At 31.6% G+C, this 22,500-nt stretch overlaps 1 protein-coding gene across 3 annotated transcripts in view; it reads right to left on the bottom strand.

Moving 5' to 3' along the window:
- dscama (Down syndrome cell adhesion molecule a) overlaps window positions 1-12,994 on the bottom strand; it is a 101,831-nt gene extending 88,837 nt beyond the window's left edge. For 2 of the 3 annotated variants that reach the window (XM_051121013.1, XM_051121014.1), the window contains exon 1: window positions 12,163-12,979. In XM_051121013.1, coding sequence (XP_050976970.1) covers window positions 12,163-12,205 — 43 coding nt within the window. In that variant the 5' untranslated portion in view covers window positions 12,206-12,979. Of the gene's footprint in view, window positions 1-12,162 lie in introns of all 3 variants that reach the window. The other variant, XM_051121015.1, reaches the window with a different exon arrangement.
- Window positions 12,995-22,500: the final 9,506 nt, after the last annotated feature.

The following is a 22,500-nucleotide window of genomic DNA, read 5'->3' as shown; positions in this document are numbered from 1 at the left end:
CCAGTTGCTCACGCTGGGCTGACGTCCCCTCGTCTCCCAGAGACACGTGTAACACAACAACTCATACTGATTGCGTATTCTCAACTGGGCCAAAACTATGCTATACTTAATTAAGCGACTGATTTTTCCACCTTTTTTCTTTAACGCGGGAGTAAGCATATAGGTGAGACTTTCAGTTCATTAGCCGCTATAGGGAAATAATAAGAAGAATAATAGCACGCAGTAAACAATAAAACCATTTGCACAAAAACCAGTGTGCTCATAATTAAGATAACACATTAAAATAATATGGTAAGACAAACTAATTTAAAATAACAAGCAGAAAAACTAGCTGTCTTGTACAGCTATAAATAGCTGGACGCAGCTATAAAATTTATAAACTGCACCCGCTCTTTCGAAAAGAAAAAGATGGATAGAATCAGATTATTGGAGCTCATTTTACACGTAAATACAACTTCAGTGATACTAAAAAACGATATGGGAAATGTTTTCTTTGTCAAAACACCACATCAAAATGATCCCTATTCATACGGATCTGCAAACATGACTAAAAACTATTCACTATTCAAAATTATTCATGCCAGACCAGTAGTTGGCGATGTTGGCAAAGAAACACTATGCATCTGCTACAAACCTGAACATGTAGACTGAACTTCCAGAACAACAGTTTACAAATAATTTACTCACCCCCTTGTCATCCAAGATGTTCATGTCTTTCTGTCTTCAGTCATAAAGATATTATGGTTTTTGAGGAAAACATTTCAGGATTTTTCTTCATATAACGGACTGCAATTGTGCCCCCGATTTTGAACTTCCAAAATGTAGTTTAAATGCAGCTTCAAAAGGCTCTAAATGATCCCAGCTGAGGAATAAGGGTCTTATCTAGCGAAACAATTGGTCGTTTTTTTTTTCTAAAAATAAAAATGTGTATACTTTTTAAGCACAAAAGCTCATGTAGCACAGGCTCTGGGATGCGCATTCACGACGCTACGTACAATTGAATCACGTCGAAAGGTCACGCGGAACTACAGACCCAGTGTTTACAAAGCGAACACGCAAAGACTAACAAAGTGCAAGTAAGTCAAACGCTGTTTACAAACAAAAAGCTACAACGACGTCGGACGATTCAGAAGTTGTAGGAGAACATAACATGGAGTTTTTTGCCATACTCTACCTTTTAGAGCCGGAGTACACAGACGATGAACTTAGACGTGATTCATAGTAGTGATGGGGAGTTCGGATCATTTTCAGCAAAATGAACGAATCTTTGTTTGAGTCATTTAATTCATTTTAGCAAAATATAATTAAAATGTTACGTGTTACTTCCCTAACATATCTACTGCTTACACAAACGTTGATCACACTACAAACAAGACAAAACTGTAATGCTATAAGAAACAGAAAAGATTAATTCATCTGGGTCTTTAGTCTATGATTAGCTCACCTCACCTCTTATCTGACAAGTTTTTGGGTTTGAGTCGTTCGTTCATCACGTGACAGCCCCATAAGATGAACAAACGGCTCGAAAAACTGAGAATTGGAACAGGTGAACTAATTCCAGTACAGAACCTAACAGGATGTTGCACATGCGACTGAACGAATCACTCCCCGAGACGACTCGTTCTTCCCGAGTAACATTAAAGATTCGTTCAAAATAAACAAATCATCAAGAACGCGCATTCCAGAGCCTGTGCTACAAAAGTTTTTGTGCTTAAAAAGTATACAAATTTTTATTTTTCGAAAAAAAACCCACCTTCCTTGGCTGGGATCATTTAGAGCCTTTTGAAGCTGCATTTAAACTACATTTTGGAAGTTCAAAATTGGGGGCACAATTAAAGTCCATTATATGAAGAAAAATCCTGAAATGTTTTCCTCAAAAACCATAATTTCTTTACGACTGAAGACAGAAAGAGTCTAAAGAGCAAATTATTTGTAAACTGCTGCTCTGGAAGTGGAGTTCTCCTTTAACATCACCATTTTCACAAATTTACGTTTTTGTCATCATTAGTTACTCATTAGCATTTAAAGAGACATGAAATGAAACAGGTCGCTGTAAACAGATTTTTTTTGATGAGGTAAAAAGGTGTTGTTTTACACAACCGTTCAGGAATTTTAACAAAGTATTTTGCGGACATTTCATTTTTGTAGACCATAAAGAATCATACCAACTAGGCAACTAGGAAAATAGGCATCCAATGTCCCCTTTAAGAGTGTAATATCACCTTCAACTGACTAGCTAATATCAAATTATGATTTCTGGTAAACTTTATTTACTATTTACATACATTTAAAAAAATGCCCTTCAATATGTCCCAAACTCCTTCTTTATCCCCACCAAAACTCATCTTCAAAACATGTGCTGACAATACGATGTCAGCAAATATAACTGCATGGAAGGCCAAGAGTGTTTTCTGAATAGTTAAAAAAAAAAAATAAAAAAAAAGTGGACCTTACCTTGAGTCTGAGGCTTACAGAGACAGGTGTGATTTACTCAGGACACCTATTTCCTCTAAAATCAATTGTTTCTGACTCAAGACTCACACCAAAATAAAGAGTAGCTCCACAGTGAGGACAGAGAGGAATCATGCCACTTTATCGGTCAGATAAATTCCCCATGGGAGCTTCGGCATTGAAAAATAACGAAGATGGGTAATTACCAGTTCCACACTACAGAAGATAACAGGAAAAAGGTAATTTAAGACAAACCAAAATAAATAATTGAGCCCCAGGAAATAGCCAGATCTTAATTAATGATAGATAAAAATACTAGCCAGGCTGACTAGTCTAAAAAAATTGTTTTAATTAGCATATAGTTATTTAAATAATTTCAGCATTTTTACAGATTTTAGTTTATTTAAATCACACACACATATGTATGGAAGTCCGTTTCCACCACCAAATAAAAAAAAAGGTTATTGTGACTTTTTATCCAGAAATAGTCAGAATAGCAAGATATAAACTCAACATTCTAACTTTTTTTGTCAGAATTGCGTGATATAAACTCAGAATTTCAAGAAATAAAGTCAGAATTGTGAGATAAAATATTTTTAAAAAATATAGACTTTTTTTCTGGCAATTCTGACTTTTTCTCAGAATTGTAAGACGTAACCTTGCAACTGCGAGTTATTAAGTCAAATTTTGAGGGAAATTGTTCTCAGAGTTGCAAGTTTATCTTCTGACTTAAAACTTGGAATTCTTGGAATTTGAGAAATAAACTGACAATTCTGAGAAATAAAGTCAGAATTGCAAGATATAAACTCCTCAGAATTTTGACTTTATTTTTCAGAATTATGACTTTATTTCTCAGAATTGAGTTTATGTCTCAGAATTCTGAGTTTATATCACCATTCTGAGAAAAAAAAAGTCAGAATTGTGAGATGTAAACTCACAATTTAGAGAAAAGAAAAATTGTGAGACAAAGAGTCGCAATTAACATTTTAAATTTTTTATTCAGTGGCTTCCATACATATGTGTATGTGTACGTATACTGGATTTGTTCACCTCTAGTCTAAATACTTCTTACTATAACTAAAAACTATTTATTGTTTTGTTTTGTTAAACAGCTTACAGTATCTCAGTGTTTCTTCCAAACATGTGCATGTGCTAATATTTGGGTGTGAGTCTCAGGTCAGCTCGTCTTCTCTCTTCACTGGCTGCACGGCGGAAAGCTCGCGCCCCGCGCTCTGACGCAGCCAAGCAGATGTAAATGTATTCAGAGCATTTAGTGCTCAGGATTAATCGAATTATAATTTAATCATCTGATCAAACAGCAATTAGCATAATCACTTCTGGGGACGGGCCGATAGAGAATGCAATGGAAACAGAACAGACCTGAGGCGAGAGCAGCTTTAATGAGACATTTGCTGGGATCTCTGCAAATGTTACACATTTCTGGCTGTTGAAATTCTGCCCAATTTTTTGTCTGCTCTGCTACACAGACACATTCAGTGATCAAACAGACCTTGTTAAGTCATGGACAAAAATCAAGGATGTAACTACATATTAACCCTTTTTTTTTACCCTGATTTATTTTACAGTCTTTAACAAAATTGATGTTTACTATTGGATTTTTAATGAAAATATGATCAGAAGTGAATCATAGTACATTTTTACCACCTTAAATTATAGCTTAGAATTTAATTCAAATTTATTTTAGAATACTGTAATTTGTAAACGTTGATCGCTAATATGAATATTGGAGGTAATTTAAAAAATGTATTTAGTATTTAGGTTAAAATATGTTGGTTAACATCTAATTTGTACTGTAAAAATGAAGTAACACATTCGCTGTACATATTAACACTTTATTAATACTCTGTCAGGTAAACTAAAATGTGTTTCATTTGACATTCGACTTAATTTAACTGAACATTAACTAATATTATGAAATATTACATATCACTAATATAAGATATTAATTAGTGACTGAAAATCAAATAGAAATCATAATTAGACAGTGTTGTTGCTGTTTATATTCTAAAACGATCATTAAAATAGATGTTTACAAACATTACAGCCTGAAAAATGTAATTTTGTCCATTTTCAAATCTGGATTTATATGAAAATATATTAAATACTTCATGATTGGAAATCATTATTTAGGAACTAACATTATATCTAAGAATGGTTGAATTAAATTGTATTAAAGGCACACTGAAAAATATTTAATATCTGATATTATCAACAATATATCTGAACAAATATATATGTGTATGTATATTTCAAATATTAGATATTTCAGTAAATACACACATACATATATATCTGTATTACTTAATATCTGAAAAAGTGTGTGTGCGCGTGTATATTCCAAAATATTCTATATTTTAGTAAATATACAAATATATATCAATATTATTTAATATCTGAACAAATATGTATGTGTGTGTATATTTAGAATATTATGTATTTCCATAATTATGTACATATATATCTATATTATTTAATATCGAAACAAATATGTGTGTTTCAAATATTATATATTTCAGTAAAATCTAAATTATTTAATATCTGAACAAATATATATGCGTGCATATTTTAAATATTAGATATTTCAGTAAAAATGCACATATATATTGATATTATTTAATATCTGAACCAATATATACGTGTGCATATTTTAAATATTAGATATTTTAGTAAATATGCATATATATATCGATATTTAATATCTGAACAAATATGTATGTATATATCAAATATAAGATATTTCAGTACATATAAGCCATATATGTTGATATTATTTAATATCTAAACAAATATGTGTGTTTCAAATAGTATGTTTTAGTAAAAATATTCATATATATCTATATTATTTAATATCTGACCATATATATGTGTGTATATTTCAAATATTAGATATTTCAGTAAATATATACATATATATAGAAATTATTAAATATTTAAACAAATATATGTGCGTGTGTGTATTTTTCAAACATGAGATATTTCAGTAAATATATACATATCTATATTATAATAATATCTGACAAATACATGTGTGTATATTTCAAATATTATATATTTTTCACTAAATATGTACATATATATCTATATTATTTAACATCTGAACAAATATATATGTGTGTATATTTTTAAATATTATCTATAATATTTCAGCAAATATGTACATATATTTACATTTATTTCAGATGAAAAGATCTAAGATCTTATAGATGTTAGATCTTTAAATCTGAAACAAATCTAACAATATATATATATATATATATATATATATATCCCTCTTTAATATTTATGTTCTCACATTTTTTCCTACTCAAATGACTTCCAAGAAAGTAATACATATATTCAAGGACAGCTGTAAAAATCACATGCAAGACCTCAAAATCCATGAAGCACAGTGATCCATCTGTTCTCTGATCAAGATTCACTCATTTCTTTCAACAACAGACCTAAAGCACCACTGCTGCACTGACAGAAAAAACTCGCTCTGATTTGAGCCGGTCACAGCGGCTGGAGGTTTATGCTAAAGTCATCAAGCTTCTTTCCTAAAAAAAGCCTGAAAGTCCTCATCAGTGGAAAATGCGAACGTGCTTTTTCCGCCAAGTCATCAAAGCAGGAAATAAATACACATTACGGCTACCAGCACAGGGCCGTCTGTCAGGCATATTTCCTGCTGATTGACAATAAGCTGTGCTGATGGAAAATATGAACACTGATCAGCCTTACTGCTCACTAAACAGTTAGTACAAGCAGATCATCAAAATGCCATTATGCCAAACGACTCCTAGAATTACTGATACGATGGAGAAAGAGCTACTCGCTTGAGTGGCAGTGTGTGTGTGTGAGTCTGACTCAGACTCACACCACGCATCTGTTTATGTCTATTTCTACACATTGTGCTTTCCTGCGCCACAGCTTTAACCTTCCCAACTAGACTTAAAGGAGAACTCCATTTCCAGAACAACTCGCAAACAATTTACTCAACCCCTTGTCATCCAAGATGTTCATGTCTTTCTGTCTTCAGTGGTAAAGAAATTATGGTTTTTGAGGAAAGCATTTCAGGATTTTTCTTCATATAATGGACTTCATTGGCGTCCTGATTTTGAACTTCCAAAATGTAGATTAAATGCAGCTTCAAAAGGCTCTAAACGAGGAAGAAGGGTCTTATCTAGCAAAACGATTGGTCATTTTTTTGTATACTTGTATACTTTTTAAGCACAAAAGTTCATGTAACACTAGCTCTGGGATGTGCGTCCACGACGCTACATACTACAGAATCACTTTGAAAGGTCACACGGATGAGATTTAGATGAAAAAATGAGATGTAGTTTTTCGCTATATCCTACCCTTTTGAGTACACAGACGATAAACTTAGGCGTGATTCCATAGTATGCAACGTCGTGGACGCGCATCCCAGAGCTTTTGTGCCTAAACGTACACACATTTTTATTTAAATATCGTTTCGCTAGATAAGACCCTTCTTCCTCGGCTGGGATCGTTTAGTTCAAAATCGGGGGCACAATTGAAGTCCATTAAATGGAGAAAAATCCTGAAATGTTTTCCTCAAAACCATAATTTCTTTAATTGTTGTTCTGGAAGTGGACCTCTCCTTTAAAGGATGTCAGGATACTTTTTAAGCACAAAAGCTTGTGTAGCACAGACTCTGGGATGAGCGTCCACGGGTTGTTCTTGAACGAATCTTTAATGTGACATGGGAAGAAACGAGTCGTCTCGGGGAGTGACTTGTTCAATTGTGCATACGCAACATCCTATTAGTTTCTGTACTGGGATTAGTTCACCTGTTTTGAGTCTTTGGGTTTTTCGACTCGTTCGTTCATCTTATGGGGCTGTCACGTGACGCTGCTTTTAGTAACATGAACGAAATGACTCGACAAAAGATTCGTTCATTTTGCTGAACAAGACTCAAAGGTCCGACTCGGTAAAATGATCCGAACTTCCCATCACTACTACGAATCACGTCTTCGAATCACCACAAGTTCATCATTTGTGTACTCCGGCTCAAAAAGGTAGAGTATGTTGAAAAACTCCATGTTATTTTCTACAACTTCAGAATCGTCCAACATTGTTGCACCTTTTTGTTTGTAAACAGCATTTGATTTACTTGCACTTTCTTCGTCTTTGTGTGTTCGCTTTGTAAACACTGGGTCTGTAGTTCCGCCTACATTCCGCATGACCTTTTAAAGTGATTCAATAGTATGTGAACGTGCATCCCAGAGCCTGTGCTACATGAGCTTTTGTGCTTAAAAAGTATACAAATTTTTATGTTCCGAAAAAAATGACAGATCGTTTCGCTAGATAAGACCCTTCTTCCTCGGCTGGGATCGTTTAGAGCCCTTTGAAGCTGCATTTAAACTACATTTTGGAAGTTCAAAATCAGGACACCAATGAAGTCCATTATATGAAGAAAAATCCTGAAATGCTTTCCTCAAAAACCATAATTTCTTTACCACTGAAGACAGAAAGACATGAACATCTTGGATGACAAGGGGGTGAGTAAACTATTTGTAAATTGTTGTTCTGGAAGTGGAGTTCTCCTTTAACAATAGATTAAAGATTAAAAATTAAAACTAATAAAATTAAAAAAGGGACAGGGATAGTCTAAAGTAATCATAGTTATATAAAAACAACAAAAACAGGTTTGTTTGCCATTAAACTTAAGATTCAATGCTCATTTTAGGAGCTTTCAAAAAACAAAACACAATGAATCCACAGCGTTCTGAATCAAAGTTGACATCTCAAATGATTTGCAGAACAATATCCCGTTTGCTTTGCTTTCAGGACTGCAAACATGGCCTTGATTTCTCTCCAGCACAACGCAGTGCAGCACGCGGTCTTCAAACATAGGCGTACAGTTGAGCAAAACAAATGGATGTGCCCACACACTTTTGTCTGTTTGATCTGGACTCAGCTAAAAGCTCTCTTAAAAAGCATCTCATGGAAAGCGACAGCTGATTGGGCACTTTGCTCTACGCCGTGCTGTTTACTCGTGTCCATTTGAGTGTATGTCAGAGTTGGCCCCTAGCATCAGTTTACAAAAACAACATCGCACCTACTTTCCGCTGCGTCTGTGCGAGGAACGCTTCTGCTGTTCCAATTACATTTGTGTGTTAATATGCACATGCTCTCGAGTGCTCTTCACCAACACAAGAGCCATTGAAAACAACTCAGCATGATTTTACATGCAAAACCATTCATTGTTCAGGATCAGGGCAGGGTTATTAGAGTTAACTAAAACTCAAACTAAAATAAAACCATTAAAAATATTTGTACTTGAAATAAAATGAAATATACTTTTAGCTAGTTGGAACATTTGACATTTTAAGTCAGTTTAACTTGATGTACTAAAATAGCTTAAATAAAAATGAATAAAAACTATATAATAAAAAATACAAAACGTAAACATTTTAAATATTAAGAAAAACTATAATAGTATCTCAATACTACTTAAATACCAGGGAGCTGAGCTTAGAAAAACGGTGCAAATGTTTGTTATTAAGACTAAATAATACAAAATAATTGTATGAATTGTGCATCAACAGGCTAAAATGGCACTAAAAATGAATAAAAACTACATAGATACGTATGAAAAAACAGAAACTACTAAAGATGACAAAAACGCACCACAAAATGACTAAAACTTTAACTAAAATTAAAATAAAATGCAAAATATAAAAATAAAAACTAATTCAAAATATTAATAAAAAATACAATTATATAAAAAATTATAAAAAAAAAAAAACACTACATCCGGGAATGTTATTAGGACTAAATGACACAAATTAATTGTATTAATTGTGCATCTACAAGCTGAAACTGCAGTAAAACTCAAATAAAACTATAATAGTATTTCACTGGTACTAAAATAACACTCAAAAACGGTGCAAATGTTTATTATTAGGACTAAATAATACAGAATAAATGTATTAATTGTGCATCTAAACTGCACTAAAAATGAAATAAAAAATTATCAAAAAAATGTAAAAAGAATTACTAAAAATTATAAAAATGCATGACAAAATGACTAAAACTTTAATGAAAATTAACATGATAAAAAGGAAAAATAACAACTGATTAAAAATATTTATTAAAACTATAATAGCATCTCACTGATACTAAAATAAAACTGTAAAAGGGAGCTGAGCTTAGAAAAATGGTGCAAATGTTTGTTAAACAATAAAAAAAAAAATGGATTAATTGTGCATCTACAAGCTGAAAATGCACTAAAAATAAAATTTAAAAAATAATAATTACACAGACGTTTAAAAACACAACAAAATGACTAAAACTTTAACAAAAATTAAACTGATAAGGAAAATGTAAAAATATAAAATTCTAAATATGAACTAAAACTATAATAGTATCTCACTGTACCAGGGAGCTGAGCTTAGAAAAATGGTGCAAATGTTAGTTATTGGACTAAATAATACAAAATAATTGTATTAATTGTGCACCTACAAAACTGCACTAAAAAAAAACTACTAAAAATGACAAAAATGCACAACAAAAGGACTAAAGCTTTAACCAAAATTTAAATTAAAACAGAAAATGTAAAAAATAAAAATAGATGCTATAGAACTATAGAAAAACAGTGCAGATGTTTGTTATTAGGACTAAATAATTGTAATAATTGTGCATCTACAAAACTGCACAAAAAATAAAAAATAACAAAACTACACAGACGTATAAAAAAACTCACTTATAATAAAAACTGAAAATGTAAAAATATAAACAGATTCAAAATATTATAAAAAACTATAACTGTACCATTAAGCTGAGCTTAGAAAAATGGTGCAGATGTTTTTATTAGGACTAAATGATACAAATTTATTCTATTAACTGTGCATCCACAAGCTGAAAACTTGGAAAAAGGAAAAATCTGAAATCTCAAAAGGGATACAGAAGAAACCAGGGAATTAATTTACCCATCCCTTCCAGACAACCATCCCAATTGGCTTCGCAAACAAGCACGCCACGTTTTCCACAGCTACTCATTACGGAAACACTTCCGGGGTCACCTGTTCAGGAAGCTCCAAGGCCACTGCGCCAACATACATTTGAGGGGTTTCCATAGAGACCAGCGGAGAACTGGGCTGCGAGCTTAACCAAATCATGAAAGGCTCATTTTGTATGGCTTCTTTTCCTCTCTCTCTCCACCCCCCCACACACACACCCGCAAGAAACATGCTACACTGGCCAGAGAGAGAAAAAGAGAGAGAGAGAAAGAGAGAGGCTCACTGCACTGACAGCAGCGGCACTGCATCAGAACGCTGATCAATGGAGCCTCAGAGACCCACATACACACGGCCAGAACACAGCGGCACAAATGGGAGCATATTGATTCAAAGCGAAACACTTAAAATGCTTTTTAGAAATGCTCATTTGAACACAGTCGGCTAGACATGCACCACTCAATCGGCCAAAACTCAAATCCCACTGAAATGATAATCAATCGTATCGATACGCCATTAATTGAGGTTAAGCGACTGTGTCCATTTCCGCCCTGCGGAAAACTGACAAAGCTTGGGAAAAGATCATCAGCTGCTCTCCAACACCCTTTGTACTAAGCATCACTGTGCCCCCTTATTTTTGTGCATCCTATCAGCCTACATTGGAGTGACCTGGGTCTGATATTAATGTCCCACAGTGTTAAAACCACCTAAATGGCCCCATTTTCTTCTCGCATCCCCTCGTACCCCCCTTTCACTCGCTCTATTCCACCACAAACACACCCATCCTGATTTAGCCCAGCAACCAGCACCCACTCGCTGTCTCTCCATTTTAAAGCCATCAACACACTCGCCTCCTGTCGAGCATTTGCGGTAGATTTTTTTTTTTTTTTTAGAGGTCAATATGATTCGGACACCCACACGGGGGGAAAAAAATGTTTGAATAAATGTTTTGTGAAAAGGTCACAGCGAAAGCATTGAGGAAAGTGCCAACTGAGTGACAGCGAGTTATTTTTTTATTCAACGCTTCAGTGCTTCTTAGCGAAACATGGCGGCTGTGTCACTATGCCACAATACAACAAATTTCAATTTCTTCCTTTTCAATTTTTTTTCTCTTTTTAAGCTAATTTTCACATTTTTTAGTGCATTTCTTTTAATTAACTAAAATGTTTTCTTACTTCAATTTTCAAAAACCTAGTGCTTTTTTTTTTTTTTTTTTTTTTTTTAAAAAAAGTAAATCAGCAGATCATTTTGTTATTCTAACACTTAATATATAAATATATCCAAGGTCATAAAAAAAGAAACAAAACTGTCACATCAAATCACACTTGCTCCAAGAATGCCAAGATTCATATTTTTGACATTCTTGATGCACTGTTTGCATAATAATGCATGCATGAGATGTAATAAAGTGATCATAAAACAGATTTGAATGCATATTAGGGAGTCTATTGATGTATTGTTTCCTTTTTAAATGACAGCATTCATTTGTAATATTTATAAGCAACTATTGAGGACAAAAATGCATGCATTGAATGCATAATACATGCACTAAAATTATATTTGTAAACCTTTAAAAGAACACACTGTGAAAATACAAATGGGCCAGAATGCATTATTTTTCAAGCATGCGTAAATGCGTTCCTAACGCATTGCACTGTTAATTAATTTGCATGAAGTTACAGCCTGCGTAATATTACTAATAATAATAATAAAACAAAACAGTACTCACCATTCAAAATGCACTGGAAAAAGATGATGGCCAATATCCACATGCCCCGCTCCTTTCAATCTCCAAACTAAGATTTTGCTTTGCCCACTGCACACTTTTCCTCCTAAAAAAAGCCGTTGCGCAGGAATATGGATGTGTGTACTTAGTAGTTCCAGCGGAAGGGATGCATATGAAGCGGAGCTCTCGCTCCCGGGCTGATTGTCTCCGAGCTGAGATCCAGCTGTGGCGCGACACGGTGAGCGGGCGGCGGGCAGGTGCGATGCTGAGTCAGAGCGCGGGCTTACTGAGGAGGGCACTGCGCACAGGTGTAGCCGCGTACGAGGGGATAAACCGCGGGAAAGTAAATCCACTGAATTATTAATGAGTCGAAATCATAGCGGAAACTTTTGCGGAACGGAAAGAAAAAGAACGAAAAAGAAAGGAAAAAGAAAAAGCTCTGAAACTCCAGCGCGTAAATGGATAGAGACGATGGCTGTTAGCTGTACTCAGAGCAACATCCCTCTTCACCACCTCGCACCGTCCAGCAGTCTGCAAGCACACGCATCTTCCCCTGCTGCACTGATCACTCCAGAGCTCAGCATCAGCACCAGAGCATCACACAACACAACACCCCCCTCTCATTCTCTCTCTCACTCACTCCCTCTCTCTCTTTCTCCTCTGCAGCCTTAAAGGTGCAGGGGTGCTGCTCTTAAAGAGTCCAAGCGCATCAAAAGCAACCCTGTGAAACCATGTGATCGTTAAGCACCGTCACGCATATGAAACATTTTTGTGACGCTCACGAGTTTTTAAGTTATTGGAAAGCTCATTAAAAATGCAAATCAGACACTCGTGATCATAAACGATTTTTAAATTAATACTTTGCAATGATCTGGAAAAAGAAAAAAGTCTCATTAAAAGGAAGCCATTTTGTCATCGTGTGACAAAAGAAAGGACTCCTTTAGACCGTCATGACTGTGTGTCATTAATATCACTTCTTACCCCGGTGAAAAACACTATTTTCATGCACTAATTTTGTACTTGATATACTAAAAGTTATAATCATAAGAACATCTAAGTGTACTCAAATGTCCTTTTTTAAGACACCATGTCTAAAATGTGACCCTGGACCACAAAACCAGTCAGAAGAGTCAGTTTTTTTGAAATATAGATTTATACATTTTCTGATGTATGGTTTGTTAACATATTGCAAAGCAATATTTGGCCGAGATACACCTATTTGAAAATCTTTAATCTGAGGATGCAAAAGAATCTAAATATCACCTTTAAAATCACCTTTAAAGTTATTCAAATGAAGATCTTAGCAATGCATATTACTAATCAAAGATTATGTTTTAATATATTTACGGTAGGAAATGTACAAAATATCTTCATGGAACATGATCTGTACTTACGACTGGTTTTGTGGTCCAGGGTCACAAATGTGCTTTTAACATACTATCTCTGTTTAAAAAAAAAAATATTTAGTGGGTTTAAGTGTACTACATGTGGTAAATTCATTTTTTAAAAACAGAGATTTTAGTTTATGTTCACGATGTCCCAAAAAGCACACATTTGAGCACACTTAAGATAATCATAAGAAGTACTAAAGAAATTTTTAGTATATCAAGTACAAAATTAGTGCATGAAAATGCATGTTTTTTTCCCACCTGGGTATGAAAAGTTACATTTAAAAAAAAAAAAAGGTGTAGAAACTATTTTCACCAAGAAATTGCTAGTAAATTTCACAATTAATTAAAAAGAAACTGCAGTTGAGCAGTAAATGAAATGTGAACATTTTTAAGTCGAAAGACTGAAACAGCAGTTTCTTCTAAAATGTACTCTAATAATATTGGTTGTACAGTTAAAATTTAGTTACTCTTTGATATTCAGGACTCAACTAAAGAAATAGGAAAAAACGTACAGTACGTTCACTCATGGTTTCAATGTGCATCGAAAGTATTTTAGTAATTTTCCTTCATAGTACAATTTTTTAAATGGTATGAGCTTTTTTTAAATGATTGTCTAACACGAAACAACAAGCTCTTGAATTGTAAATCAGATTTTTAAATAACTTTCTCTTTTTTAATAATTTTATCATCCTTATTTGTCATTGATCCATTAGAAATTGCATTCCAAGTGCAAAATAAACAGCATGGAATGAAGGCAACAGTAACATCACAGTTGTGCATGACAACTTAGTCTAAATGATCTTAATTGGTGGACATGAATTCATGTCATTTAATGTGGTTTGTGTTAGGATTCGGGACCCCCCGAGGGCGTGTGAGGGTTTTTTTTTTCGTCCCTTAAGCTGGCTTCATTAATTGACCTTGACAAATCAGAGCATTTGCCTCCTGCGCAGTGAGGCGTTGGGCCGACTCATTGCGTTTTCATGAAAAACATTAACCTTTAATTAGATTTGAGTAGCCTATGTTCTGTCTAATAATATCCGAGTGTACTTGATGTTTTTGATCCGTTTGTATCTATATTCTATTAAAAATACAGAAATAGATACGTGTGATATTACTTGTTATAATAAAAATAATAATGTTGTTACTATCATTTTTAGGATTTTCAGGATTCTCAGGGATTTAGGATGATGTTTGTGTTTTAGTTCTGTTTTATGCATTATAATGTTCTTTAGTAATTTGGTTTTCTATTTTGTGTTCTTAATTTTCTGAAGAGCAATAACACTTAAACCGATAAAACATTATTATTTGTATGCAACAGTGTAGAATGATGCTTTGGATGGCATTTTTTAGTTTTGATACAAGTGTTTCTCAAATAAATTTATTAACAGAATAAACTTGTTTTTAAACCATCTATATGGCATTAAAAATGAATATATATATATATATATATATATATATATAATAAGTGTGTGTGTGTTTTAGTAGTATATTAGTATTAATAGTAACATTTTACAATAAGGTGTCATTTGTTAACATTGGTTAATGTATAAAGTAACATGAAAGAACAATAAACAATACATTTATTACACTATTAATCATCGTTAATGTTAGTTAATAAAAATAGTTATTCATTGTTTGTTCATGTTAGTTCACAGTGCATTACCTAACGTTAACAAACGCAACTTGTGACTTTAATAACGCATTAATAAATGCTGAAATTAATAACTAAGATTAATAAATGCTGTAGAAGTACTTTATTCTTAGTTCATGTTAAGTAATGTCGTTAACTAATGTTAACTAATATACTGTAAAGTGTTTCCGTAATAAGACTTGGTTTAATATCATAGTATTGTATATAAACATGATAAATTATGTGTATGTATTTTATGTATTTGTATACACACACATACACACTACTGTGCATATTGCATATATGATTACCTAGACAATTAAGTATTATGTATACAAACATGATAAAGTATGTGCATGTATGTATGTATACACACACTAAATATATATAAATAAATAAATTAAAAGTAAAAGTATATGGACGTATAATGTGTGTTCAGAGCATTTGTCTCATTTTTGACCAAGATGGGTTTTAGGAGGTTTTGCATCTGAACTATATATATATATATATATATATATATATACATACATATATATATATATACATACACACACACACACACACATAATGTTCATATTACATTAAAAAGAAATGAACTATTGAAATTTTACTGAATTTATATTATTACCTAGACAAATAAGTATTATTTATATAAACACTATAAATTGTGTATACAAACACACACACACACACATTTGTTTTTGTGAATTGTGGGGACTTCACATAGATCTCTATAGTTCATATAGACCTCTATAGTTTTTACACTGACCAAACAATACTGTTCATCCCCTCACCCAACCCTAACCCTAAACCTACCCCTTACAGAAAACATGTTTGCATTGTTACATTTTCAGATAAGCATCATTTACTATTTTTAATCATTGTAACAATGTCAAAAATGTCAGGTTTTACTATCCTTGTGGGGACATTTGGTCCCCACAATGTAGCAAGAACAAGTACACACACACACACACACACACACACACAAATGTTCATATTACATTAAATAGAAATGAACTAGTGATATTTTAATACATTTTAATTATTTTATTTGCTACACAATTAATAATATTAATCATAATATATATAATAGATATAACATATATATTAACATATACATGTGTATATCTAAATATATCTATATCTACCTACCTATCTATCTATTATATATATATATATATATATATATATATATATATAATATTAATCATACTATATATAACAGATATAACATCTTAAAATAGTATATAAGCAATAATACTGTTGGCTTAATAGTATTATGTAATTGTGTATATCTAAATATATCTATATCTATATACCTATCTGTCTACAAACATATATATATATATACATACACTATAGTATTATTTATTACTTGATTACTTATTGATTGATATATATAATGTTAAATTACATTGTTTATTATTCAGCGAACTGCTGTCTGAAATGCTTTATTCTGATCACAGCAAATCATTTTAATGTCCAATAAAAGCATAATAAACCATTGGCCCAGGCAACCTTTCATACATGGCTGTGTTAGTTTCACATCTGTCTCATCACATGCTCTCTTTCCTCTTTACAGTAAATTATAATCATATTACAAAAGCATTTCCATTTTTCCTTTATCTACTGATCTCCCATCCCCAGTGCGATTTGTAGACAAATTGCTCTTTTTCTTGCCTGCACAGTGTCTGCCAGTGGTTTTCAGATTCAGCACAGATCTGTGCATGCTGCAGAATACAGGAGCTGTCACTCGTCACTGCCAAAACCACAGCACATCATTAGACTCAGCCACCGCAACACGCTCGTTTATCCTCATACATTTACACAAATCCCCTCCACACACGCAACTTACTAGACAGTGTGCTGTTATGATTAACTCAACAGGCGGCATGAAATACAAATTCCGCCGGCAAATAAAGCTGAGAATCAGCGACGGTCCGCGTTTTTAGGAATCAATCTTTTCTCAAACAGCCCTGTGATGTTTAAGGCGCCCGTATTGTTTCCGTTCACAGTGTCCGGTAGTGTTTTTTTCCACGGCTGTCTTCACGTGAGCTGCACAACTCATTACATTCAATCCCTCCACCCACTGCCCAGCACAACCCCTGCACCATTTTTTCCCAGGATTCCCTTTCTAAACCCACGGTCCTGCCATTTTTGTGTCTTGTTTATCACACTGATGACTAGCCTGCACATTCATTCTGATTCTCTCCATGCACGAGCCACTGCAGCACAACCGTAAGCTTGTCTAAAGCAGCCATTGATTCACCGAGCATCCGCTCGCACCAGACAGGCTGATGTCACGAGACGCCCAACACAGAAAAAGCCACGCTTTCGTTTGCTTTCGGAGCCAATAACAATGTTGGCGCTGGGTTCGCGCAGCCCACGCGAGACAGCCGCAGTTGGTGCGACGGGTTTAGCCGAGGGGAGTCGCGTTGGCTGCTATCACAGAGCAGATATCAGGGCGGCTCTCGTTGTTCTTTCTCAGGGGGCGAGTCATGTGCACCAGGCACGCCGAGGATGTTGTGTCCGCGGATAGGCGTTGCCCGTGGACACGTCTCCTGCGGTTCGCTCTCTCGGAGTGACTCCAGCCTAGAGGACGGGAGAGAACCTGAGGGAACGGATAAAACAGAGCAGCTAATTATGAGCAGGACAGGCAGTAGTCAGGAGGGATTCGGGATGATGTTTGCATGCAACTGTTTTATACCTCAGTTCCTGTTTTTTGTTGATTGCAAATTATTATTTAGCAACACATTTTAGTCAGTATGGATCTCTGGATGTTTCCTGGCTGTTAGAAATTGCAGAAATGTAGTAAAATTCTATATTTTACTATTTATTATGAATAACATTCTACAATTCTATGTAAATTAAATTGAATTAAAAAAAAACTATTACATTTTAAAATTATCAACATAACAAAGTTTAATTTTTAGAAATATATAAATAAAAATTCTGTAAATATACATTTCAGCATTTTGGATGATGTTTGCATTCGTTAACTGCTTTATGGGTCATTCTATAATTGTGGATACATATGTCCATGAAGTATTTTTTAAATATATTTTTATTCATATAAAGCCCCGATGCTTAATTTTCTAGTACACAATTACATTTTTCCCCAATTACACTACTGTATGTTGAAAAAAACATATCTTTTGTTCAAAAATTATGTTCATATCACATAAAACCCTGGTATTCAGCTGTGTATTAAGTTGCTCATTATATTCTGCATTTAAGCATGAAAATGACCTCAAATATAAATAAATTTTATAGTTTTGCCTTAAGTTAGATTAGGTTATCAAGACATTTGGGTGTGCACTTATAAAAGAATAAGTGTTTATTGTGATATAACTTGTTTTGTGTCCGAAAAACCATTGTCAACTAAGTTACCCACTAGAAATTCCCCCCTCAAAAAGAAATGGTTTGTCCAGTTCTCTCATAATTTGCCCAGTATAATAATATTTTAATATAGTAATACAATATTTTACTATTTATTGCCAATAACATTCTATAGTTTTATGTAACTTACATTTTAAAAAAACTTTATTTAACTTTAATTTAAAATAAGCATCCAATTAAATTAAATTTAATTACATTTTTATAGGATAAAGTAGAGAACAGTCCAGGAAACATTTCTGGATACTTAGTTATACTTTTTTTTTTTTTTAATAAAAACTGAAAATTATAAAATTATATTTTATTATATTTTATTATATTATATTATCAATAATTTTCTATATTTCTATATACATTTTATTTACTTAAAAAATAAACCTTCAATGAAATAACATTAAATAAAAAATTTAAATTAAATCCATATCTAATAAAACAGAAAATAAGGCAGGAAACATTTCGGGATTCTCAGTTACACTTTTTTGTGATGAAAATGATCAAATTATTATGAAATTATATTATTATAAAATTATATTATATTATATTTTTAATAATGTTCTATAGTTCTATATAAATGTAAGTTAATAAAAAAAAATAATTAAACATTAAAAAAAAAAAATCATTAAATGACATAACATTAAATTAAATAACATTAAATTAAAATAAACATCAAATTAAATTAAGTTAAATCTGTAAAGAATAAAGCAGAGAATAGTCCAGGAAACATTTGTGGATTCTCAGTTACATTTTTTTTGTGGTGAAAATTATAAAATTATATTGTTATTATGTTATATAATTAATAATGTTCTATAGTTCTACATGAATTTAATTTAATAAAACTAAATGAATGACACATTTTTTAAACAATTCATTAAATGAAATAACATTCAATTAAAATAAAAATATAATTAAATTAAATTAAATTAAAAATAGTTGAGAATAGTCCAGGAAACATTTCTGTGTTCTCAGTTACACTTTTTTTGTGTGGTGAAAATCATACAATTATATTATTATAAAATTATAATATATTATTATTTATATTAAGATATATAATCAATACTTTTGTTCTATATACATTTAATAAACAAATTACACTTAATTACACAAAAATAACATCAAATTAAAATAAAAATCTAATGAAATTAAATGAAATAAAATATATAAATTTTTATAGTATAAAGTTGAGAACAGTCCAAGAAACATTTCAGGATATATATATATATATATATTGTTTATATATTATTATCAATCATATTATCAATATTTTCTATAGTTCTATATAAATAAATTTAAAATCAAATAAAAGAAAATAGTCCAGGACACATTTCAGCATTCTGAGTGATTTGTGATGAGGTTTGCATACGTTTTAGTTTTGTAAAATGTTTTCTGAATTAAAACATGCTCTTAAGTACCTTAGTTCCTATGCTCTGCTTGTTCTGGAGAACAGCAACAACACTAAACCTCTTAACATAATATTATTTCTATGCAACGGTCTAGGATGATGCTTTTGGACAGCATTTTTTAGTTTTGATACAATAAGTGTTTCCCATAAATTTGTATTTTCAGCAGATCTCTCGCTCTCCTTCAGTGGCTTCCTTTTTTTTTATTTTTCTTTTTTTTTTTTGTCGACGTGGTTGATACCCATTACAGTTATGAATAGTCACTGTGTCTGGCTGGTCCCTGGAGCTCTGGCTATATTCTGCCCTAACAAGCATTTCTGTGGCGGAGCATCAGCACCGGAGCTGCCGCTCTTGCAGCTGTTTCAGCTGTTGGGCTGGAGAATCCCTTACAAAAGCACACATGCCTGAAGCTCTCCCTGGACTCTACTCACATGCTGCTTCATTTCATCTGGAATGCGGCTTACAATAAATGACAGAATCCTACCGGATGTCCGGATGTTCTTCTGCATGGGGAATGGATGTTGTCTGTGACAAGAGAGAGAAATAGAACAAAAGGAGTCAAAATCCCATCCAACCACTCAAGTAAAAATTCTTATAGCTAGAAAATTGAGAAATAAAAACATTTGTCTGTATTCACAGTATAAAAAATTATTTGAAAACCTAAGAAATGAAGTAAACAGATACTATACATACAAATAATTTTTAGTAAATGTAATTTTGTTAATTACAAATTACTCCTAAAAATGTATTTGATTGTAAATTATCATTAAACGCAGTACATTTTAGTCAGTATGGACTTTTGAATGTTTTAATATTTCTTGGTTGCCAGAAAGTGCAAAATCGAGCAGTAATATTCTACTAAATTGCTATATATCAAAAATGTTTTATGTATGTAATTTATTTATTGCTATTTAATTACAAATAAATTTAATAAAATAAATAATATTATTAAATAAAAAAATAAAAGTGAAATAAAATCTAATTTAATTTTTAAAAAACAAGCAGTTCATCATTTCAAGATGATATATTCATTTAATTTAATGTAACTTATTGTAATAAAAAGTGCATTTTTTAATTTATTAACATTAATTTTTTTCTTAATTTATAGTTCTTCATAATTTAAATGTAATTTAAAAATACATTTAAAATGTACAAAATAAACATTATATTAAACAAAAAGAATTTAAATTAAATAAAAAATTTAATTAGATTCAAAATGTGAAAATAAACATTATACTAAAAAAGAATTTTTAAAAAATTAGGATAAAAAAATTAGATATAGAAAATTAGACATTTCATTATATATTAACAAAAATGATTCATTTATGTAATTTATTCATTATTATTTCATTTAAAAGAAATTTAAACATCAAAATAATAATAAATTAGAAATCAACAAGAAATTTAATTTCATTTTTTAAAGAACAAGCAGTTCATGATTTCTATATGATGGAATATTTTACTACGCAATAATATTTTAGCTTTATATTCATTTAATGTAATGTTTTATATTCATTTAATTTATTATAATATAATGTAATAAAATGTTAATAATAACATTAAATAATAAAATTATTAACAATAACATTAAATTAAATGTTCTTCATAAGATAAATATAATTTTAAGAATTACATTTAAAATCTAAAAAAAAAAAAACATTATACGAAACAAAATAATTAAATCAAAAATGTAAAATAAAAAAGACATTTTACTATATATTATCAAAAATGTTTTATGTAATTTTATTATTATTATTTAACTTTAATGATTATTAAATTAAAAATAAACAAGAAATGAAATCTAATGTAATGTAATGTAATTTAGTAATGTAATGTAATTAATAAAGAACAAGCAGTTCTTCATTTCAAAATTCTCAGTTACTTCTCAGTTTTTTTCCAATATGATGGAATATATATATATATATATATATATATATATATATATATATATATAATATTCTAGTTTTATGTCCTCTTAAATTAATGTAATAACATGTTAATGTTTTGTTAATTTAACATAATTTATTGTAATAAAAAGTTTATTTTTAAATTTATTAACATTAAATTTTTTTTTTCTTAATTTATAGTTCTTCATAATAAATACATTTAAACTGTGACAACCGAACATTATATTAATTTTAATTTATTTTAACAACATTAAATTTAAAATTTTAAATAATCAAACAATTTAATTCTCAGCTACACTTTCAAAAATGAGCAAGATTGACACTGAATGAGAATACGTGTCTTCTGAATAATGAAAAGAAAAAAAAATTACAGACGACTACAAATAATTGCTTCGGTCTGTACTTCTAAATGTTATGTGCTGTTAATAACTGCAATATTATCCTATCACCAGCATTCAGACATCAGAATATGATCAAACGTGGAATATGTATAGTAATATATAATATACAGAATGACTTTCTTCCACTTTCTTGTCACAAATGCTTAAAATTTGACGTCTGTTTGATTTCATTAACAGCAGCAGCTGAGTGCTCATGTGAATGAGCTCGTTTTACAGGAG

The sequence above is a fragment of the Labeo rohita genome, chromosome 10 (genome assembly GCF_022985175.1).
Source record: "Labeo rohita strain BAU-BD-2019 chromosome 10, IGBB_LRoh.1.0, whole genome shotgun sequence".
NCBI classification, from domain to species: Eukaryota; Metazoa; Chordata; class Actinopteri; order Cypriniformes; family Cyprinidae; genus Labeo; species Labeo rohita.
Note: the sequence above shows the minus strand (reverse complement) of the source record. Positions and strands in the feature narration are given on the sequence as shown.